Source organism: Oryx dammah, unplaced genomic scaffold (assembly GCF_014754425.2).
Source record: "Oryx dammah isolate SB20612 unplaced genomic scaffold, SCBI_Odam_1.1 HiC_scaffold_29, whole genome shotgun sequence".
Lineage (NCBI taxonomy): Eukaryota > Metazoa > Chordata > Mammalia > Artiodactyla > Bovidae > Oryx > Oryx dammah.
The window spans coordinates 79,167,737-79,192,649 of NW_024070213.1; the positions used below are offsets into that span (position 1 = coordinate 79,167,737).

At 36.8% G+C, this 24,913-nt stretch overlaps 1 protein-coding gene across 12 annotated transcripts in view; it reads left to right on the forward strand.

The window, feature by feature from the left end:
• Nucleotides 1-24,913, forward strand: part of PPHLN1 (periphilin 1) — a 171,621-nt gene that overhangs the window by 46,283 nt on the left and 100,425 nt on the right. For all 12 annotated transcript variants that reach the window (XM_040233783.1, XM_040233786.1, XM_040233789.1 and 9 more), the window contains one exon: nt 498-559. In XM_040233783.1, coding sequence (XP_040089717.1) covers nt 498-559 — 62 coding nt within the window. The remainder of the gene's footprint in view (nt 1-497; nt 560-24,913) is intronic.

Consider the following 24,913-nt stretch of genomic DNA (forward strand, 5'->3'; position numbering starts at 1 on the left):
TAATGGGAGGTAGGATGAGAAAAGGACACCAACAAGAAAAATGAGAAAGTGATGGTTTTCTCATTAGGCTTGAAGATGAAAATTGCTGAGCAAATTCACAGAGGAAAAAAATAAAAAGAAAGATTGAGAAATGTGTGTTTCAATTTAAATTGAACCTTTGTTCTTGAACAGACTTTCTGTATTGTGAATAATGGCATGTGTTTTTGGCAATAAAGTTGTTTGGGCCCACCAAAGAAATACTTCTAAGTATTTTAATAGAGATAAATAAGTACCACAGGTTCTCAGTCTACCAAATTAGTTGTTTGAAATGGATGACTTGTATCTTGTTTTCTTTTTCATGCCTTTGAAGCACAGAGAAACTTAGGAAAGTATTTTTTCCCTCATATTATTTTGGTTTTGAAACTAGTTTCCAGTAATGCTGTTAGATACAGATAGATACTCTATATTTGACCAAAATAATGTAAATGAATATTTTAAGTAACATTTTTCTGTTACAGGATGAATCTGGCTATAGGTGGACGAGAGATGATCATTCTGCAAGCCGACAGCCTGAATACAGGTAAAAAGATAAAGATAATAATATAATTACTTTGATGGTTGCCTCATTGAAATGTCTCCTGTTGAAATCTCACCTTAAGGCACATAGATGAAATATTAAATAGGATTTAAAATTTCAGAAGCAGCAGTATTATAATCTTTTTGTGACTGTGTAATATAATATTAATGGCACTAGTAAGCTAGCATTCTTATCTCTTGGCATTTCATAATAGATAATAAAAATATTTAAACTATTGTTTATTCTTTTCTGTTTATTAAATTGTTCTTAATGAGTCAACTGGATTATAAGGTATCTATTTACTTAATTAGAAAGTAAGGCATTTTTTTTCCAGAAGTATCCTTCTTGAAAATACTTGAGTCATTACAAATTAGCTTCTATTATAAAGCATCTCTTAGTTGCTTTATTTTAATCAATTAAGTCCTGTTGGGAAAACATATTTTGGAAGGACCTCGATCATTGTTAGCTTTGGTTACTTATAGAGACATTTGATAGAATAGTTAGAAAAAAAGGATGGACAGATTTAACTGGGTTGATAGTTGCTTTCTTGTATAACTTGACTCTGATAGTGTTGGAGTTTGTAAAGGATCCTTTTAAAGATCTCTTATAGCCTGTCGGAGAAGAATCACAAACTCATGGAGAATGGCAAGGAGTAACTGCCACAACTTCATAGGTGCCAGAAGTAGACAGCTGGATTCAGTGGGCAGTTACTACAGCCCTGTAGTCAGCAGAAGCATCAACATGGCAGTGTTGGGTCCCTGTCCCCAAGTCCCACAAGGTGATATGATGGGCAGAGTTGGTGGCTCTGCACACAGTGGGATGCACTGTAACTGAGAAACCCAGAGTTAAGCTAGATACCTTTTGTTGCAGTCAGGAAGCAAGCCAGTCCTTTCCTGGGGAGTAAGCAGTCACATGGGAGTTAAACTGGTCAGCTTGACCTGTTGAACTGTCTGTTGACCAGTTACAAAAACTCTTCTGTATCAGTGGATGGTTAGGCCTTTCATTTTGATACCTATCAGGGTTGCACAAGGACATTCAGAGTTCATGGCAGACTGCTTCTCTCAGAAGAAGCAACAGAGATTACAGATGTTGAAAAATACTTTGATAAAATTTAACACTTAGTATATAACTTCAGCCAGGAAGAGAAGAAAATTTCCTGTATTTAATAAATAGGCTTTGCTATACTGACTGGTTAAGTTAGAGGCATTCGCCTTAAAACCAGAGCAAAGCAATAATGCCCTTTCTCACTGCTTCTATTCATTACGGTAATAATGGTTTCAGCCCCCCCTTTACTGAGACAAGGAAAATGAAGGTTAAGGGTTACAGTGAAAGAAACAGTTTATTTACAGATTATATAATTATCCATGCAGAAGATCCAAGAGTCTATAAATGATTAGAATTATTGGGAAATTAGCAAAGTTCAATATAATAAAATCAAGTATGAGTAGAATAAATCAGACAATGTAATTTAAAAACACTATAGCATTAAAAACTATTAAGGAGTAATAAAAATGAAATTTAACAAAAGTGTGTGAGATTAGTTGGATGAAATTACAGGTCATTTCTAAAGAACATTTTAAAGGTCCAAAATAAAAGGAGCAGTGCAGCATCTTTGGATGGGAAGAGACAGACATCACAAATGTATCAATTCTCTTCAAATGCTGGTGTGAATATGTAGTTCCAGTCTAAATTCCAGGTCTTTTTGTTTGTTTATTTGTTGCATCAGTTCAGTTCAGTCGCTCAGTCGTGTCCGACTCTTTGTGACCCCATGAATTGCAGCACACCAGGCCTCCCTGTCCATCACCAACTTCCGGAGTTAACCCAAACCCACGTTTGAGTCGGTGATGCCATCCAGCCATCTCATCCTCTGTCGTCCCCTTTTTCTCCTGCCCCCAATCCTTCCCAGCATCAGAGTCTTTTCCAGTGAGTCAACTCTTCGCATGAGGTGGCTAAAGTACTGGAGTTTCAGCTTTAGCATCATTCCTTCCAAAGAAATCCCAGGGCTGATGTTCAGAATGGACTGGTTGGATCTCCTTGCAGTCCAAGGGACTCTCAAGAGTCTTCTCCAACACCACAGTTCAAAAGCATCAATTCTTCAGCTCTCAGCCTTCTTCACAGTCCAACTCTCACATCCATACATGACCACAGGAAAACCCATAGCCTTGACTAGACAGACCTTAGCCGGCAAAGTAATGTCTCTGCTTTTGAATATGCTATCTAGGTTGATCATAGCTTTCCTTCCAAGGAGTAAGCGTCTTTTAATTTCATGGCTGCAGTCACCATCTGCAGTGATTTTGGAGCCCCCAAAAATAAAGTCTGACAATGTTTCCACTGTTTCCCCACCTATTTCCCATGAAGTGATGGGACCAGATGCCATGATCTTCGTTTTCTGAATGTTGAGCTTTAAGCCAACTTTTTCACTCTCCTCTTTCACTTTCATCAACAGGCTTTTTAGTTCCTCTTCACTTTCTGCCATAAGGGTGGTGTCATTTGCATATCTGAGGTTATTGATATTTCTCCCAGCAATCTTGATTCCAGCTTGTGTTTCTTCCATTCCAGCCTTTCTCGTGATGTACTCTGCATAGAAGTAAAATAAGCAGGGTGACAATATACAGCCTTGACGTATTCCTTTTCCTATTTGGAACCAGTCTGTTGTTCCATGTCCAGTTCTAACTGTTGCTTCCTGACCTGCATACAGTGAATAATTTTACATAAATGAAATAAAATTGTGTATGTTACTCCTCAATCTTCGTAGCAGTGTTAGTAGCTTGGTATATGTTCTGTTAGGTTGGTGCAAATATAATTGTGGTTTTGGACCGTGAATTTTACGTCATTATATCTAGGCTCAAAGACATTTTTATTAATGAAAATAGAAACCATTACAATCAATATGTTATTGTCAGTGAGAAATAAGTTTCTTTATTCCTGTAGCATAAAAATCCATACTTTCAGATTCAGCAGACTCTTGGAAAGCATTTTCTGCCTCCTGATGGTTATGGAAGTGTTTTCCCTGCAGAAAGTTATGGAGATACTTAAAGAAGTGGTACTTGGTTGGTGAGAGATCAGGTGAATATGGCAGATGAGGCAAACAAAATCTTTTGGCCCAATTCGTTCAACTTTTGAAGTGTTGGTTGTGCAATGTGCGATCAGGTATTGTTGTGGAGACGATTAGGGCTTACTGTTGACCAATGCTGGATGCAGGTGTTGCAGGTTTCTATGCATCTTATTGATTTGCTGAGCATACTTCTCAGATATAATGGTTTCACCAGGATTCAGAAAGCTGTGGCGGATCATATGGACAGCAGACCACCAGACAGTGATGGTGACCTTTTTTGGTGCAAGTTTGGCTTTTGGAAGTGCTTTGGAGCTTCTTCTTGGTCCAGACACCGAGCTGGTCATCACTGGTTGTCGTATACAATCTACTTTTTGTCGCACATCCCGATCCAAAAGCAGTTCGTTGTTATTGTGTAGAATAAGAGAAGATGACACTTCAAAACGCTTTTTTAAAAATTTTTGGTCAGCTCACAAGATACCCACTTACCTAGCTTTTTCACTTTTCCAATTTGCTTTGATGACCATATGCTTAAATGCCAAATGATCATAGAATGGTTGACATTGAGTTCTTGGACAACATCTTGTGTAGTTTTAGAGGATCAGCTTTGATGATCCTCTTAGTTGGTCATTGTCAACTTCTGCTGGCCAGCCACTGGACTCATTATCTTCAAGGCTGTCCTCTCATTTGCAAAATTTCTTAAATCATCCTGGCCAGATGTGTTGTTGATGTTGTGAGTCGTCTCTGCTCTCTGACCAATTCTGAACTTGAGTAAGAAAATCACTCAAATTTGCTTTTTGTCTAATATCATTTCCATAGTTAAACAGCAAGTAATAAAGTCATTAGCAAAAAAAACCATAAAGTAAGAAATGCATGTTAAAATCATTTATAGTATAACCACATTTATTTAAGTGTATTCTAATATCAAATGGAAAATTTCAACAACACAAAACCACAGTTACTTTTGCACCAACCTAATATTTTGTCTATATTCACAGACATTTGGGGTATTTGATTTTTGTTAATGAGGTCAGCTTCCCTGGTGACTCAGATGGTAAAGAATCTGCCTGCAAGGCAGGAGAACCGTACAATGCGCAAGACCTGTATTCGATCCCTGTGTCAGAAAGATCTCCTGGAGTAGGAAATGCCAACCCACTCCAGTATTCTTGCCTGGAAAATCCCATGGACAGAGGGGTCTGGTGGGCCCCAGTCTTTGGGGTTGCAAAGAGTCAGACACAACTGAGCAATTAACACTTAAACACACCTCTTTCTTAAGTTGAGTTTCTCTAGAGGCTTGTGCAGATCCCTCCAAGTTATTTCATTTAACATTTTTTGAATTTCCAAGTAATATTCCGTTATGTGGATATACCAGATATTTCAGTTTACCTGTTGATGAATATTCATGCAGTTTCCAGTACAAAATACTGTTGCGGTAATTCTGAGTGCATAATATCTTTAAAAAACAGTACTTTGATACCCATGGGATAGGTTGCCAAAAGTGAAATTTCTGGGTCAAAGGGCATGTATATTTTAAATTTTAATATGTGTTTTCAGTTTGCCTTCTAAAAACCTAAAAAAAAAATATGCTTCATTTAAATCCAAAATTTTAACTTGGACATTTAATTGTTTTTCTTATCTATTAACATAAGTATAGTTTTAAAATTTCCTTTAAGCACTGTTGTAACTAATAGTAATTTAATACTGATTCTGACATAGTAATCCTAGTTATTTGTGATCAGAGAATGTTGCCTGTACTCTTATTCTGTTGTTTGAAATTCATTGATTCATTAGTGCTTTTTTTAAATTTCTCTATTTTTAAATTTTTTAAAATTAAAATTTTTAGCCATGTCACACAGCATGTAGGACTTTTAGTTTCCTGACCAGGGATCAGAGCCATGCTCCTTACAGTGGAAGGATGGAGTCTTAACCACTGAACCACTAGAGTGGTTCCTGTTGATCATTAGTTGATCAGTTTTCTTATCTGTTCCATGGACATTAAAGCAAGTGTTTTCTTTTCAGATTTTTTCTGGATATATGCATATACCTCATACACGGACTATTTACAATAGCTAAGACATGGAAGCAACCCCATTGCCCATCAATAGACAATGAATTAAGAAGATGTGGTGTATTCACACACATACACAATATTACTCAGCTGTAACAAAGAATGAAATACTGCCATTTGCAGCAGTGCGGATAGACCTAGAAAATATTATGCTAAGTGAAATAAGAGATAAGTGACAAATACTGTATCACTTATATGTGGAAGGTAACAAATAATGGAAATGGCTGTGTATATAATACAGAAACAGATTCACAGATATGCAAAACAAATTGGTTACCAAAGAGGAGAGGGAAGGTTAGAGGGATAGATTAGGGGTATGGGGTTCACAGATACAAACTACTATGTACAAAATAGATAAGCAACAACTGTATACTGTATAGTACAGGAAATTACACCTGTTATCTTAAAGTAACCTGTAATGAAATATAAACTGAAAAAATTCTGAATCATTATGTTTTACACATGAAACTAGCATAATATTGTAAATCAACTATACTTCAATTAAAAAAAAGGATTAAATGATTCAACACATACAACATATTTTACCATGCCTGTTACATAGTAATCATTTAAAAAATTATTTTTTAATGATTAAAAAATAATTTTTAAAAGGTATATTCTCTTTTCAGAACATAGAGTTAATTATATATGTTATATTCATTCATTTGTTAAGTATTTACTGTGTACTTTGTATATATCAGATACTCTTCTAGCCTCTGTAGATAATAAACTCCTTTCATGAAACCTACATTTTAGTATAGATTATAGATAGTAAACAGGTGTAAAACAAAACAGTTTTTAGGAAGAAAAATGAAGCAGCATAGTGAACTAGAAAATGCTTCTATTTCAACACCTTCACCTGATGTCTGGACATCTTCAGTAATATTTCACATTTTACACTATCACAAAAGTTACAGCTTTTAGTGGCTGGCGTCTTCCTGGTTATCTTTAAGTTGTTCCCTATCAGATGGACTCATTGAAGAGTTCCTACTAAAACACTTTGTGAGTGGAAAGTAGCTATTGTTCTAGGGGGAAAAAATCATTGCATCATAAACCATACAGGAGTAGTTGTATATTTTTGTAAGAAAACAATTCTGAGCAATTTGGAGAACCATGCTTGTCAAGTCAGTATTTTTGTTTTTGTCTCCAACAGTGCCCCAGTAATGCACTTTATAGCAAAAAGATCTAATCTGACCTCATGGGTCCTATTTTTGTAGACTTCTTTAATCTGGAACAGTTCCTCAGTCTTCCCTTGATTTTTATGGCTGTTTTTGGCAAAATGAATACAGGACAGACATTTTATAGAATATTTCTCAATTTAGGTTTGTCTGGTGTTCCTGATTAGATCCAAGGTGTGCATTTTATTTTTTTCTGCTGCAGTTTCTGAAGTGATCCTGTCTTTTTATTGTGTTTTGTTAGATTGCAAATGTTGATTTCCTTTTTTGGTGGTGTTGTGTTAGTAAGATTGGGGTCTGCAAAATTTCTTCACTGTGAATTCAGCTTCCTTCCTTGAAGTTAGTGTTTTGTGGGGAGATACTTTGAAACTATGTGATTATGCCATTCTACATCCCATTTCACTCCCTACTTTTAGTATCCATTGATGTTTCTTCTCTGAATTAATTAGTAATGAGATGCTTTCAAATGAGTGATTTCATAATTAGATGTTTCTTTCTATATTGTGTAGACATTATGTTTTGAGGAAGAGCTTTCTTTCTCTCTGCTACCCTCTTTAAATAAGAAACAAAACTTTGTTTATATTGGGTTGGCCAAAAAGTTCATTTGGGTTTTTCTGGAAGATCATATGGAAAACCTGAAAAAATGTTTTGGCCAACCCAGTATCAGACTCCTGTTTTGTTCAATGTGGAATAATCTGTTGGTATCATTATTTTGATGCCTGAATTTGGCCATCAAATCCCTTCAAAGTAGCTTCTGTGTGTTTTTTTAAAAAATATTTTGTGGTAAAATATACATGACATAAAATATGCCATTGTAACAGTTTTCAGGTATACAATTCATTGGCATTAATTATATTTAGAGTGTTGTGCAACCATCTCAGCTATTTCCAGAACTTTTCATTATCCCAAACAGAACTGTGTACCTGTTAAGCAATAGCTCCTTATTCTCCTTTACCCCCAGCACCTGGCAACATTCTAGTTTCTATTTTTAGGAATTTGCCTGTTCTGGATATTTTGTATAGTTGCATTCATACAATGTTTGTTCTTTTGTATCTGCCTTCTGTCGCTTGACATAGTATTTTCAAGGTCTGTTGTGTGTTGTAGCATGTATCAGAACCACGTCCCTTTTTCTGGGTGAATAATATTCCCTTGTATGTGTATCCCACATTGTGTTTCTCCATTTTTCTTCTGATGAACGTTTGGGTTGTTTCTCCCTTTTGGCTGTTGTGAATAATGCTGCAGTGAACACTGACATATGAGTGTCTGTTTTGAGTCTCTGTTTTCAGTTCTTTTGGTTACGTATGCAGGAGTGGAATTGCTGGGTCATATAGTAATGCTTTATTTAGCTTTTTGAGGAACCACCAAACTGTTTTCCATATTAGCTGCAGTTTTACATTCCTGCCAGCAATGTGCAGGAGTCCAAGTTTTTCCTGCATGCTCACCAGCAACTCATTATGTTTCTATAATTATCACCAATCATCACCATTGTTACTATTGTTATTGCCATCCTGGTTTAAGTGTGAAGTGGAATCTCCTGGGTTTGATTTGCATTTCCCTAATGACTAGTAATGATGAGCAACCCATTTCATGTGTTTATTGGCCATTTGTGTATCTTCTTTGAAGAAATGTCTCTTTAGTTTTGTCCATTTAAAAGTTGAGCTGTTTGTCTTTTTGTTGTTGAGTTTTAGCAGTTCTTTATATATTCTGGATATTAAATCCTTTTCAGATGTACAGTTTGTAAATATTTTCTTCCATTCTGTAAATTGTTTTTTCGCTTTGTGGATCATGACCTTTTTTGATGTACAAAATGTTAAAATTTGATTAAATTTAATGTATCACCTTTTCCTTTTGTTGCTAATGCTTTTGGTGTTATATATGAATTCATTGCCAAATTAAGATCATCTGAGTTATTTTGACTTATCTACCTCACTTTTTGATTATTTCTTAACTTTCTGCTGAAAGATATTCTAGGTCCTTCTTATATTTTCCCTGCCCCAGCCCTCAAATCAGCAGTTTCTCTAAGGAACACAAGTTCTCTTTAGTGGAGAGTGTTTTTTTATGGATAAGACCTGGATACACACTTTTACATCCATATTTATTTTTATACAGTATTTCCACATTTGACTTAATGGCAGTATCTCTTCGTCTTTTCCTAATTTTACTCCCCTTCTTCATCATTGAGCGAATCCTGGCTTTCAGTTGTTGGGAGAAACAGTTCTCCATGGGTCTCTTGCACTCCTACACATCTTACCAAGTTATGCCAAGAATGCAAGGCCTTGATCACTGTTTCTTTGTCTTATTTCTCAGAGCTGGGTTTGTGGTGAGCAGTCTTGAAGGATAAGGTAATATCTTCCTCTGTGTTAAAGAGCAGGCTTGCTTTGTTTGTTTGTTTATTTTCTTTCCAATTCTTTTACAAGCCTTGGGCTATTCTAGTTTTTTTTTTTTTTTCCTTTCAATTTTCACTTATCTTTTTTTTAAAAAAATTGGAGTATAATTGTTTTACACTGTGCTGTCAGTTTCCACTGTTCAGCAAAGTGAATCAGCCATGCATATACATATATACTGCCTTTGTTTTGAATTTCCTTCCCATGTAGGTCACCAGCAAGCACAGAGTAGAGTTCCCTGTGCTATATAATAGATTATCTTTTTTATACATAGCAGTGTATATATGTCAATCCCAGTCTCCCAGTTCATAGGCTTGCTTATTGCTTGGTGTACAAATAGTGGATTTCCCAGGTTTCCTCAGGTGTGAGCCAGACCCACCACATGTGCATGTGCACACACCTGGGCTCATATCAGATCATCCCTGTGGGACTTGGGACCTGGAGAAACTCACACAAACATGCCAGTGCTTATGGTGTTTGCTATGCTGGAGAATGAAGTCTTTCGTGTCTTCTGCAGGCATCTGCGAGGTAGGAACAGCTCATCAGCTTGTAAATAGGGTAAAATCTGATCTCAGATCTGAAACTAGCACCCTTGATATTTTGCTTAAATTCCAGTACATAGTAAATCTTCCGACCCTGTCAGTCTTTTCTTCTTACACAGCTCAGCACTTCCTTTTGCAAATTGCCATCATTCCTGGGCTTCCTTGCTTTCACACCATCTTCCACAGGTCTATTACTGGCAGTGGAACAATCTGTTTTATATGTTTCATATTGTAACACATTATGTACTTTATAAATTCAGTGTATGTGTGTATATGTGTGTGTGTATGTATGTACATATATATATGTGTGTATATATATATATGATAGTTCTTATTCAGCTATGTTTTATTAATGGAGTGTGGAGTCACTGGAAACAGTCAACAGAGGAAAAGAGAATGTATCAAGTTTTCTGTTATCCTCATACAATACCCCCCACCCCCTGCCCATGCTCTGAAAGTTACCACTTATTTAATAGAGCCACATACCTGATAATTTGTCTACATTTCAAGTATATCATTACCTACTACTCTTGGTTCTGTTTTTACCCAGTGATTATCTGTACAAAACATATTTGTTTGTGAAATTCAAAATATGTTAGGATTTATTTCACTTTGTATTTAAGGAACATGTTATACTTTATCAAGAGTTATTGATTTAGACAGAAAGAGTTTTTTTTAAAGTATTTCTTTCCCCTGTAGAATAAAGTATTAAATAATACTGAAAAATATGGAACAAGAGTGTCACCAAGTGGCCAGTATACTTTATTTTTAAATACTGTTTTCCCCTCTGTATTCACATATGGAAACTTTCGATTTAGTACTTTAGTATTTCATACTGCATGCTGATGTTTTTAAAAAGAGTAAGTTTAACTTTTCTTTTTATTATAGCTTTTTGATCTTCTTAGGTGATAATCTCTTTGACAGAGAAAAATACTGTATAATATCTTTTTTGGTTTTGTTCAGGGGTCCAAATGTTTATTGAGTGTTTGCTGTGTGTAGGCCACTGTGCTTATATCACTTGCTTACAGTCTGCCTAGTGAAATAGATGCACAAGTAGATAGTGTGGTATAATACATGCTCAAGTTTCAGCAAATGCTAAACACAAAGAAGCACTTATCCTATACTGAGATTTTATTAAAAGTTTCTTGTAGGAGCAGATAATTTGAATAGAACCTGAAGGAAAGTTAACAAAGTTAATCAGAGAAAGAGTAATGGGGACCATATTCTTATAAAGCTGTGTAAAACCATGATGTGTAGAGCTATTCACAGGTGATTATGTAAGAGCTAGAAAACTATGGATTAAACTATAATTAAGAAATCTGGGTTTTATTCTGTTAACTCTGATAAACTGTTGAAAATTTTTAGCTTCACAGAAAGAGAGGGGCTCTAGTAACTCAGATTGTGGTTGGTCTTCAGTGTAGGGGGTTACTTTTAAAAATGGCTCTAGAGATAGAATAAGAAGCCATGAATATCTGAATTGGAAAAGACGAATTGGGATGGAGGAAAAGGATTAAATTTGATAAATGCTGAAAAATCAGCAAAATGTGGTTGTTGGATATGATAAGAAAGAAGAGGGAAATGTCTGGATTTTTCGTTTTGTTTACTGTGTGTTTAAAAATGTCATTACCTGAGACTGGTAGTACAGAAGGAATGGTTTCAAGGGAAGAGCTGCATTCAAAATTGAGATTGTCCAACGAGAAGGTATATTTAGACAAGAGCAATGGACTAAGGTCAGAGCCCCTAAAACACTTTTATGGAAGTGATGGAAGATAAAGGTTTCTAAACAACAGTAAAGGTCACCGATGTCTCTTGCAATTGAGTGTTTCAGTGATAAAAAGTAAAATATCTCCTGGGTTTGGCAGTGTCAGGATGAATGACATGTGAACGGGATAGATTCAACCTGGGTGGATAACTTTAAAAGAAAAATAATTGGGATAGAAAGTAGGCAGTGTTGTTACCTGGAGACTGGCACTGGCTAAATGGACATCACCTAAAACATTTTTAGCTGATCAGTAATGAGCACACTTACAGATTGAAGAGAAGAGAGAGGCTGAGGGTATAAGAAAGAAAAGGGCTAACTGATGAAGCAGTTAAATGAGGACAAGGATGAAGACTGTTGATAGAAGGGCTAACTTTTGATGGTTGGGAGGAGACAATCATATACCAAGAAAGGAAGGACAGAATTAGGGACAGGCAGATGAAGACACATTATGGGAGAGAAATCTGGGCTGGCAGTTGAGGTACTTATTTCATGTCTGGAGATTGCTATATTTTTCAGTCTGGGAGGTAACTCATTGAGAGTAAAAGATTTGGTACTAGGTTAAAGGACTTGGGGAGAATTATCAAGATATGGAATACTTGGTGACATGAATGAGAGGTTGAGCTCACTAATGATAAGTAAAGATTTTATTAGTGCAGTTGAAGGCACAGTAGAAATCAGAGACTATGTACCTGTAGGGGGTCAATCTGTAGGCTCTTACAATTTCTCTCTAGGATTTGGCAGCTGTAAGTGTATCAATGAAGAAGTCACAGATGTTGGAATTAATGCAGGCTTTGTCTTGGCTTATATGTTGTATCAGAATTGCCAGGAAGGAACGTTAGTAGTTTTCATAGAGTGTTTCAAATACTGTAATTTAGGCTGGAAGCACAATGAGAATGGGGTTCATGGGTTGCTAGATACTATAGGAGACTTACAGGTATCTGTAAAGTGGAGGTGGAGTTATTGTAGGAGTGAGAAAACTGAAGGATAAGACATTGTTATAAGAAGGCAGTATTAGATTCTGATGAAGAGCACCTCTGGGTAATAAGTGGCAAGGTTTTGGATTTAGGGGAGTGGCTAAGTATTGTGGAGAGGTAAGAGGTACCTGGCCAGGAAATTGCTCCCGAGCTGCACAGATGATCCCCTGAATTCTGAAAGTCACTCATGATGTGGATAGGTTATGTTGCAGTGCAGACTGTGTCATTGAGTGCAGGCTTTAGGAAATGTGGGAGCATTCCCAGAAGGTTGAAAATAGAGGCAGTGTCGGGTTATGGTGGGTATGCATGAATTTAAATAAGAAGTTTGTCAGTCTCTTTCTCCCTCTTCTTGGAGGATGGAGGATTTAGAACACAATCCTGTGCCCCATGTACCTCAGGACTTTGAGGTAAAGTCATCGGTGTGCACTTATTACTCAGCAGATTGAAGGGAGCTAGTATTTGTGTTCCACTGCCAAAGTTTCAGTTAAAGAAAGAAGTTGGAGAGATCGGTTTATGAAGAGGCTGATGTGAAAACATTTACAAGATTGACTCAGATTTCTTTATTTTGTTGCATGAGTATATACAAATACAGCTATTAGACATAAAGGATACTTGTAATACTTATAGGTGAGTAGTTAACATATTTATCTGTAGTAATAATGCCCATGTCTATTAATGGCAAAACTCATGTGCTTATAGTGACCAGTTAGGGAATATAAACAAATGCTGAGGGTCAGATTGGAGCAGCTGCTACCTGGTATCAGCTGATCCGTGCTGTGTTGGAATCTAAATATTTCTGACCTTGAAAGAACTCAGAAATCCAGATTTTTAAACAATGTTGAATTTCTTGATTTTTTAATGTTCACAATTAATTAAAATGAAGATTTGCAGTCTTTAAAGTAGGACATTAACCTGGGACTCTGAAATGAAGAACATGTAATAGCAGCTGTCTCATAATGGTGTTTCTCAGTCCTGGCTGTACTCTGAATTAGGTGTAAAGCTTAAGAAAGAGTGTTCTGTAATTCCTGTTCCTCACTCTTGGAGATATGATGTAATAATTGGTGGGTGGAGCCTCGATATTAATATTTTTTTTAAAAGCTCATCAGATGTTCTACTGTGAAGCTAGACTTGAGAACTGTTGATCTAATAGGTAATACAGTGTGACAGCAGCCCAGAAGCCACAGGGTCATGTTAACAGTGTTAACTTCTTGGCTCCTTCTCTCGTTTGTGGTAACTTCATCTTGAATCTTTATTCTTTTTTAAAATTTTCATTTATTTTCATTTATATGTATTTGGCTGCAGTGGGTTTTAATTGCTGTGTGCAGGATTTCTTTAGTTGTGATTAGCAGGGGCTACTTTTTGTTGCAGTGCACAGGTGTGGTTTTCTGACTGTGGTAGATTCTCTTGTGTGGAAGCTTCCCTCGTGACTCAGACGATAAAGAATCTGCTTGCAATCCAAGAAACCCAGGTTCGATCCCTGTGTTGGGAAGATCCCCTGGAGAAGGGCATGGCAACCCACTCCAGTACTCTTGCTTGGAGAATTCCATGGACAGAGGAGCCAGATAGGATACAGCCCATAGGGTCGCACAGAGTCTGACACAACTTAAGCCACTTAGCCCAGCATAGCACTCTTTTTGCACAGCACTAGCACAGTAAGTGTGCACAGGCTTAGTTGGTCTATGGCATGAGGGGTCTTCCTGTACTAGGAATCGAACCCATGTCCCCTGCATTGGCAAGTGAATTCTGAACTATTGGACCCCCAGGGAAGTCCCTTGAACCTTTGTTCTTGATAGCAGTTATTCCCTTTGCCCATGTTTCTAAAACTTGTGTTGGTAAGAATTGCTTAGAAGCTCATTAAAAATGAAGTTTGCCAGGCTTTATCTCAAGAGATTCTGAATCAGTAAGTGGAACCTTGGAATTTGATTGTGATGCAGAGTTTGAGAAACTCTGGCTTGTATGTTTGCTGCTGATGGCAAACAAATCTCTGGCCTTGGCTTCTCTTCTGAGCTCTACATTTTTACATCCAACTGCCTGTTAGACACATTTTTCACGTGGAAATGCCAAACTTTTCATTGAAAACTTTTCATCATTCTTCAAAGACTTCTACCTCTTCTTCACACATCTTAGGCACATAGATGGACTACTTTTCCTAGCCTTCCTATTAGTTACATGCGCCCTTGTGACTATCTCCAGTATAATATGAGTAGGAGTTCGTTCTCTGCACATATTCTTTCACACACATTTCCCTTTTCCCGTGTTGCAGGATGGGCCCTGGAAGGCAGTGGCAGCAAGCATGTGACCTCGGAAGCCACACGTGGAAATAGCAGTGTGGTCAGCCTGAGTTCTTGGAGCAGAATTTCTCACCTTGGAATGCCTGCCCTAGACTGTTTGATGGTGGTTAGATAGACTTTTGTGTGTGTAATGAATCAACATTACATTTTTTCATAATTTTGTTACATCAAGTTAGGCACGTTTTTTCCTTAGTAATATTAGGTACTGTTTTAGGTATTAGAGATCAAATTATGACTAAAACAGAAAACTATATTCTAACTGGGAGATCTCTGTCCATTTCTCATGCTTTGAATACTGTTTAACTGTAAAGGTATGGTTTTATGGAAGAAACTCTAGACTGGGTCTTCAAACATCTAATCTCAGCTCTCGTACAAGACAGTTACTTGATTTTGTTGTTGTTCACTCAGTCAGTCGTGTCTGACTCTCCATTGACCCCATGGACTATAGCAGACCAGGCTTCCCTGTCCTTTACTGTCTCCTGGTTGCTCAAACTCATGTCCATTGAGTCAGTGACGCTCTCCAACTGCCTCATCCTCTCTTGCCCCCTTCTCCTCCTGCCCTCAGTCTTTCCCAGCATTAGGGTCTTTTCCAGTGAGTCAGCTCTTTGCATCAGGTGGCCAAAGTATTAGAGCTTCAGTATCAGTCCTTCCAATGAATATTCAGGGTTTATTTCCTTTAAAATTGACTGATTTGCTCTCCTTGATGTCCAAGGGACTCTCAAAAGTCTTCTCTAGCACCACAGTTGGAAAACATCAATTCTTCGGTGCTCAGCCTTCTACATGGTCCAGCTCGCACATCTGTATATAACTACTGGTAAAACCATGGCTTTGACTATATATGAACCTTTGTTGGTAAAGTGATGTCTCTGTTTTTTAATATGCTTTCTAGGTTAGTCATAGCTTTCCTTCCAAGGAGCAAGTGTCTTTTAATTTTATGGCTGCAGTCACCATCTGTAGTGATTTTGGAGCCCAAGAAAATAAAGTCTGTCACTGTTGGCATTTTTTACCCCCATCTATTTGATGTGAAGTGATGGGACTGGGTGCCATGATCTTAGCTTTTTGAATGTTGAGTTTTAAGCCAGCTTTTCACTCTTCTCTTTCACCTTCATCAAGAAGAGACTCTTTAGTTCCTCTTCGCTTTCTGAATAAAAGGTAGTATGTTCAAGTCACAGTACCCCCTTGTTCTCTTGTTCCACATTTAAAAACAGATATTTGAGGTCTGCACTTAACTTTTCTGAACTTTGCTTAAGCAGTTACCCAGATGCTTTCTCAAAATGATTCCTGAATTTTTAATTTCTTTTTGAAGATCCTGTTCGCTAGAAGTAGCCAGTATTTTGTGTGAAATATTTGAGTGTTAAATGTGGGAAAGAAAGGTGAGGTCCTGAATAAGAGGTAACTTGCTTTCTTTCTCCCTCTTCTCCCCTCCCCTTGTATCTTTGCCTCTTGCTTTGCATGATTTTTGTTCTTAACCGGTAAACATACATCTGTTGAAACTGAGAGGTTGATCACAATTTGTCTGGTTTGGTGTGAGGGGCTGGAATTATGTTAACAGATGAGAATCCTGAACTTTATAAACCTGCTTTTGAAACCAGCATTCAAAGTAATAAATAGGGCAGATGGTTCCAAGTTCACATGTTGAGTAACAGTGTTATAGGGTATTTGTTCTTCCTATCTTACCTTCTCTAGGTGACTTTGCCTCCTGTACTTTTCCAGCATTGTGGCTGAAATGTTTGTGATGCAGCCAAAGATATTTCCTAACTCTCAAGTTATATACTTTTTTGATAATAAAAAGTATCAGTTCCTTTAAATATATGATTTTGGGCAGGGGGAGACTTCATAGTAAGCATTCTAGCTGTACTTATATTTATTTCTTCAAGGGCTCTTTTTTATTGCGCTCATTATATTTGTTGATATCGTCATTTTCAATGTAAATAGAAACTTTATAAGGGCTTCCTTGATGGCTCAGACAGTAAAGAATCCATCTGCAATGCAGGAGACCCAGGTTTGATCTCTGGGTCAGAAAGATACCCTGGAGAAGAGAATGGCTACCCACCCCAGTATTTTTGCCTGGAGAATTCCATGGAGCCTGGTGGACTACTTACTGTTCATGGGGTCACAAAGAGTCGGATGGGACTGACCAACTAACATTTTCACTTTCACTAAAACTATAGTTTTGAAAGCTTTTGATGTAAGTTTTCTTTCTGCGGTAAATGGAAGTTTGTCTTAAGTACAAAGTTTTACCCTGTGAATTATGAACTCTCAATTAAAACATGCTCAAGTTCCCAGTATCTTGTTGTGTTCAGCATGCTTCAGGCTCATTGTTAAAGAATTGTTAAGAATTCTTTCTTAAAATCAGGATGATTCTTGCATAAAAATGATTATACTGTACTAATATTGAGTAATTAGAAAAAATTTGTTTTGGCTATGCTTCTCAGCACGCTGGATCTTAGTTCCTTAACCAGAGATCAAACCTGTGCCCCTGCATTGTAAACATAGAGTCTTAACCACTGGACCGCCAGGAAAGTCCCCCATATTGATGAATTTTATGAATGAGTACTGGAACTAACACATTTTGATAGGAAAAAAAAAGTATAAATAGAATGGTGATATTTCTATCAATCAGTCTGTTCTCTCCTTTTAATTTTTTTGGGGTGAACTAATGACAATCCATCTAGAGATTTTGTTTTGCATTCTGTATCCTAAATGACAGTTGTATATGTGAATTTAATTTATACAGTGCTTCAGGAAATAGTTCTATGTTTAAGAATGTCCTTCTTAGATTTATTTTGCTTGCGTGATTTTAAGTACTTAGATTTTCTTGTTAAAATGGGATTTTTATATCTGAAATAATTTTTAAAAATATTTATTATTTTTGGCTACGTTGGGTCTTCGTTGCTGCACATGGGTCTTCTCCAGTTGGTTGAGCAGAGGCTAATCTCTACCTGTGGTGTGCTGTATTGTCCATGGGTTCGCAAAGAGTCAGACACCACTGACCTACTTTCACTTCAACTTCACTCATAAGTGCAGTCAATAGCCAGGAAAAGCTCTGCTCCATACAGTGACTCAGGGACCCAGGGTCGAAGAAACTCTGTCATTTTCTACATGTAGCATTTTCCAAGGCTACCCGGGTCTCAGCATCCAGCAGGCAGATGCTGGGAAGGAGAAAACAGGAAGGGTCTGCACATGAGCTTCAGTAGCTGTGGCATACTGCCTCCAGAACACGAGCTTAGCAGTTGCGGTGCATGGGCCTAGCTACTCCACAGTATGTGGGATCCTCCCAGATCAGGGGTGGGACCTGTGTTCCTCGCATTGGTGGGTGGACTCCCATCTACTGTCTCACCCTGAAAGTCCCATCTAAAATGATTTTAAGGAATTTTAATTAATATTCAGGAAAACAGAAATCTTCAGATGAAGGGTCTTAGGGAATTTAGGTTATATGAAGCCAGGCTAGTCTGTTTCCAGTTCACCCAGGCTCATTGTTTAGGCCTTAGTAGTTTCAGCCCTCTTTGGTAAGATCTGAACTCTGTTTTTATGTACTATCCTAATCCTATGAAGCAGTCAAAATTATTTCTTAGCTTTTCATCCTTTCAACTGATGCATTTGAAATTGGCAGATACATAAAAGCAAAAGCAACCCCCCCAAAACAGACCTAGCTCTCTGGGCTTCTTCTCTTGTAGATCCATAATTCTGCTTCATTCTTAGCTCTCTGATGACTGCTGCTGCTGCTGCTAAGTCGCTTCAGTCCTGTCCGACTCTGTGCAACCTCATAGAGGGCAGCCCACTTGGCTCCTCTGTCTCTGGGATTCTCCAGGCAAGAATACTGGAGTGGGTTGCCATTTCCTTCTCCATTGCATGAAAGTGAAAAGCAAAAGTGAAGTCACTCAGTCGTGCCCGACTCTTAGCGACCCCATGGACTGCAGCCTACCAGGCTCTTTCGTCCATGGGATTTTCCAGGCAAGAGTACTGGAGTGGGTGCCATTGCCTTCTCCGCTCTGATGACTGAGCAGATTGCTAAAAATAAAGTTTTTTGTGCAGTTTTTCTAGATTTTTTTCAAAAGTCAAGTTAGAATTTAGTTCCTCATTTTTGGACCTAAAAGTGTTTCCTTTTTCTTTTTTTTTTTTTAAGTGTTTCTTAAAGTAGTAATGGTATTTTGTTGAAATAGCAAAAACTGGGGTAAACTTTGAAGTAATGTTATCTTTAGGTCAAACTCCATGAAAAAGAAATATTTAAAAAAACACATCAAAGATTTTATTAGTAAAAAAAATCTGTTAAATATATGATACAGAATTATAGCCAGGAGTGAGTTTACCAAAATACAAGCTGTTAAACCAAGGGCAATGGAACACTTAAAATTTTCCTAATGATAATTATTTTGTGTTTGCTTATTCACTAGTCATTTGATAGCATTTGGTTGCATACATATAATAACAGGCACTAAAGATTTAAGAAAAACTGTGGGAGGAAAAAAAACTATATTTTACATTTTATTACAAAGGGTTTAAAAAAATGTTCTATTTATAAGAGATTTTGTTTGAATCTGTTCTCTGACTTTCTTGCAGATCACGTAAAGAGAGTTGTATTTGGAAACATTGTTAAAAGTTGAGGTGCTTTGTTAAGGTACAGCATTTTTCTGAATAATGAAAAAGTAGATCACAGTGAAATATAAGTTGGATGATTTCCCAGTCACGATGTAGGGAAAGGTTTGCCTTTGCAGAGAGTATCATGAGGTGGATACTTGTTGCACAGATTTCTTGGTGATCCTCTGAGATGGTTACCTGACACCACATTGGTTGTGGTGGTTGACAGGGCTTTCTTCTCTTGAGTGAGTAAGCTATGCTACTGTATGAATGTTCAAAAGAAATCCTTAAGATGTAATAAGGCTTTTTAGATAGTAGTTGATCTTACAGTTTGTTTTCCCTTAAAATAAACATTAATAATGGAAATTTCTTTTTTGAAAGATAAAAATTCTGTTTGCTTTCTAAAAAAAACCCTTTCATACCATTTTAAGTGACAGCTATAATTTTATATGTCATATTTTTAGAGGACAATAAACATCTTTTTAAAAAAAAAAACACTAGAGCATATAACATATACAAAGTATATAAATCAAGGTATATAGCTCAGTGTGAACCGTAAGTGTAACCACAATCAAAGTTAAGAGATAGAATTTTACTTGCATCTCAGAAGCTTTTTCATGCTTCCGTTCAGTTGCTTTCTTCCTCTTCAAAGGTGATTGTTATTCTGACCTAAAGCAATCTTAATAGTCAGTGACAATAATTGGTTGTTGTAACTTGTAAAAACTTTTTGTCAAAGTAAAACTAATATTCATTTAATACACTGTAATTTAAAACATTAGAAACTTTTGTCAAAAACTTACCATGAGTAGTTTGAACAGTGTTTGTCTCCTCGAAGCATCTTTTTTATGCCTTGATGAATTGTTATACTGCGTTCTGAGTTTGAGTCAGTTTCCAACATTTTATCCTTTGCATTTTCATTGTTGGAAATATCTCTGAGAGTTCCTTTACTGTGGATTTCCTATTAGCCTCACTTCCTCTGGGACATCTTTATCCTTTTTGTCATAGTCCCTTTCCTTGTTTGCCGTCAGTAAGTTTGCCTTTACCATTTTTCCTCAGGCTGCGTATCTTTTTTTTCTTTTGAGTGAACACAGAATTTTATTTATCTTGTGTAAACTCATAGTGAGATTTCTGGGTTGTATGGTATGTATGTGTTGAACATTATAGGAAGTTGTTATATTATTTGCTAAAGTGGCTATTTTGCATTACTTCGAGCAGTGTATGAGAATTCTAGTTGCTCCACATCCTTGTTAATGCTTGGTGTTGTCAGTCCTTTTATATTTTTTATTTTTAATTTTTTTGGAGTATAGTTAATCTTCGGTGTTGTGTGAGTTTCTGGTGTCTAGCAAAGTGGATTGGCCATGCATATACATATATCCACTCACTCCCAGACTCCCTTCCTGTATAGGAGGTTACAGGGCACCCAGTAGGTTTCCCTGTGCCATACAGTGTGTTCCCATCAGTTATCTGTTTTGTATACAGTAGTTGTGAATACACCAGTGCATGTCTTGAAAGCAACACTGTCAACATTCCCTTGGTCACTTATTGCTTCCATAACTCCATTTATATTCAATTTGAATTCCATTCCTACCATTACACTTTTTTCTGTTTTTCGGCACAAGAAGGCAACAAAACTACATCTTTGTTGTTTGCCTGTGAACTGAATGACACATGCATGGTGACCAATGCAAAAGCCTTTGAAAAATGAAGTGTGATTGGTTACTGATGGTGATGTGCATTTGTTAGTCATGTGGTGATTTGTGGACTGAGAGCTCGCAGCTTTGCGCCCGTTCATATTCCTGTATGTGGAATCCAGTTGTTTCACGTCATTGTCAATGCTTGGGATTGTCAGTGTTTGTTTTTTCTTTAAATGAGTTAGAGAGTTAATACATATGGTACATGTTATGTATGCTTGTAGGCATTATTCCTTTTAGTCCCATCATTTCCCTTTTATAGATGAGGAGACAGGCACAGAGAGGTTAAGTGACTTCAGACCTCTCCCATGGTAGCCAAATGATGGAGCCTGGATTGAATCCTGACAGGCTTGTTCCAGAGCCTGTGCTCTTATCTGTGGGACTGTATATAACTTAAAAGATTGAAAATAGAGTAGAAAATATTTTACTTGAAAATGTAACATAATTTGAATAGGAGAATTGAAGGAACTTTAGTGCTTGATGTTATGTGTATTATAAAGCAACATTTTAGAATTGTTCATTGTTTCCAAGAAAGCTCTTGAATATTTTTTCTTGTTTCTTCGACTGATAAATTTATGAATGAGTGTGTTTGTACATGTGTCTGTCTGACTCAGGATTGCTGAACTTTGACGCTATTGGCATTGGATACTGGGCAGTTTTTTTATTGTAGGGGATCTGTCCTATGCTTTGTAGGATGTTTATCAGCACCCCTGAGCTTTACCCACTAGATGCTAGTACTGTCCCCAGTTGTGAGTCAGAAATACCGTGTCTTTAGATATCGCCACCTGTCCTAGTAGGAGCAAAAGCACCATCACTTGAGAACCATTAGTGTATACTAAGGAGCCTCACTAATTAAATCCTTTTTTATTCTTGCATATATTTGGGTATTTTTCATATTCATAACCTGGATAGATAGGTTTTTCTGCATTTACAGTATTGGATTCTCAGAGCAATAATGATAGCTGTTACTAGTCACATGAATACATTAAGCATCAGGAAACTCTTTCTATAGGTTGCTTTTCCTCTCTAAAGTATAATTACAGCAACTTAATTACTCTGTAAAAGATTAGCTAAAGGTTTCTTTTTGGATTGGAAAGGTTGGTGTTGGAGGGAGGTGGCATTAAGTAGTGGAAAATCAGTTGTAGAAATCCAAAATGGGAAACTTAAGAGAATATTGACATTGGAAAATATTTAGTTATATAAGTTGTTAATAGTAGTTAAAGTGATTAAATAATTGGGAAATATTTTGCTCTCCCACATGATGAATAGGAAGTATCAATGAAATAAAAGAAAAAAAAAGGTTAACTAATTTCTAATTAAAAATAAAAATTTAAAACTTTAATATTATGAATAGTACAGTCACATTATAGAAATCATTTGTAAAGGAAAAACTCATGGATTTTATTAGGAATAGGTTTATAGATGAAAGCGTTGTTGATTTTCTGTTGAATTACATGCTTTAAAGACTCATTACATTCTCACATCAAAGAAATAGAAATAAATCTATGAAAGGGTTTTGTTTCAGTATAAGGTAAAAGATACAAGGTTGCTCAATTTGTCCTTGCCATATTATCGTAATTAAAAAAAAAAAAAACCCAAGTCTTTGTATATCCATTTTTAACCTCATAAATTTGTCATAAATTATAGTGGGTGACAAAAATCTAAGAAAATTAGGACTCAGTTGTTTCATAAAACTAATGTCACATGCACTAGTGATACACATTAAGACATCCATATTATTTATGGATAACTGGATTGTTTTGATAGTCATGACTTTTTTCTCTCAGATAGAAACTCTTTGGGCTGACATTTGAAACCAAGTACAAACTAAATTAACCAGGTGTTATGACAAGAAAAAGAAGGAATTAAAAGTATTTTGCAGCATTTGGTCACATTGGGTTGAGCCTAGACAGGGATTTTTATAGACGTATAAATAGAGGAAAAGAAAGGAAATTTATTGTTAAAGATGAGAAAGGCATTCTGACAGAAAAGTTTGTTATTTCAGCTCTATCTAGTATTTGCTGTGTGGATCTTGAAGTCTAACCCTATTTTGTGGACTGGATTAGTATTTTTCTTTTAGGACCATTAAGTCCCTAGTAATTTCCAGCCCAACCCAAATTGTATTTTATTCATGATGAGGTTTATCTACACTACCCTAATTTTCACAACTGGTCAGGATCATCTGCATATTTGATAGAAAAAATTAAAATAACTTGAGTTACATTAAATATTTACTTAGATGACATATTTATTTGTCTTCCATTGATTTAGCTTCATATCCTTCATCTATTTCTTATTGGTGTTTTCAGAAAACTTCTTCAATGGTTTGTCAGCATTCATTAAATTATTAAAGACTAATATTTAAGATACTGCCATCTGATGTTGAAGTTTTCACCCTTAATTGGAAAGTCACTTTAAATCTAATTAAATTTCAACTTTAGGCACTTTTTTTGGATGTCATATAAACTTAGTATTTTGCTACACAGTAGTTTCTTCTTACAGACTTATAATTATTTATTTTATATATATATATATATATATATGGAGAGAGACAGACAGACAGACTGGTACAGGTACAGACAGACAGGTCTTTTTTTCCTATCCCTTCCTTACAAACATTTAGCTTTTTAATCAATCTGCATTTGTCATGGCATATGTTAGAAGAAAGGGAATCAGTCACTCTCTTCCCCATGTTGTCTCAAAGTTTGGTAAAATATTTTGTAACTTGATAGTCCATGTGTTTGAGGGAATACTAAAAATGAGATAACTGAAATATTTTCTGCTGTTCTTTCCATTTGTTTTCTGCAATAGGAACCTAACTTTCACAAGTTGAAACCACTTCCCTCCTAATTCATTGGTTCTTGAGATGACTTCTAGGCATACTTCTTGCTTCTTATTACCTCCTCCAAGCCACAGTTGCAATGTCATCTATGAACTTCTCCATTTGTACCACCTGTCCTTGTCTCTGTACTCTCTGATGAATTTTCAGGACCCCTCGGCTTCCCTGGTGGCTCAGTGGTAAAGAATCTGCCTGCCAATGCAGGAGACATGGGTTCAATCCTTAGGTTGGGACGATCCCCTGGAGAAGGAAATGGCAACCCACTCCAGTATTCTTGCTTTAGAAATCCCATGGACCGAGGGAGGGGCCTGGTGGGCTACAGTCCACGATGTCGCAAAACAGCTGGACTCAACTTAGTGACTAAACAACAACAAATTCCTTTTTTCTGGATTATTATAGTTTCTGGCACACAGTCTTCTCCATCCCTCTCTGTTTTGATTTGGTGATACTTTTAACTAACATCAGTCTTGTGTTTTTCAACTCTTCTGTTTAGCTGTCCACTGGCATGGTCAAAACCCTAGAATCGTCATCACTGAAAAATGTTCTGCCTCTGTCATGAGCTCTGAGTTACTGTTTTTGACTTGTTATTGTTGTTCAGTCACTAAGTTGTGTCCGACTCTTTGCAGCCCCATGGACTGCAGCACGCCCGGCTCCCCTGTCCTTTGCTGTCTCCCAGACTTTGCTCAAATTCACGTTCACTGACTCGGTGATGCTGTCTAACCATTTCATCTGCCGCCCCCTTCTGCCTTCAATCTTTCCGAGCATCAGGGTCTTTTCCGATGAGTCGGCTCTTTGCATCAGGTGGCCAAAGTATTAGAACTTCATCTTCAGCAACAGTCCTTTCAATGAATATTCAGGGTTGATTCCCTTCAGGATTGTCTGGTTTGATTTCCTTGTAGTCCAGGAGACTCTCAAGAGTCTTCTCCAGCACCACAATTTGAAAACATCAGTTCTTCAGTTTTCAGCCTTCTTTATGGTTCAACTCTCATATGCATATACAT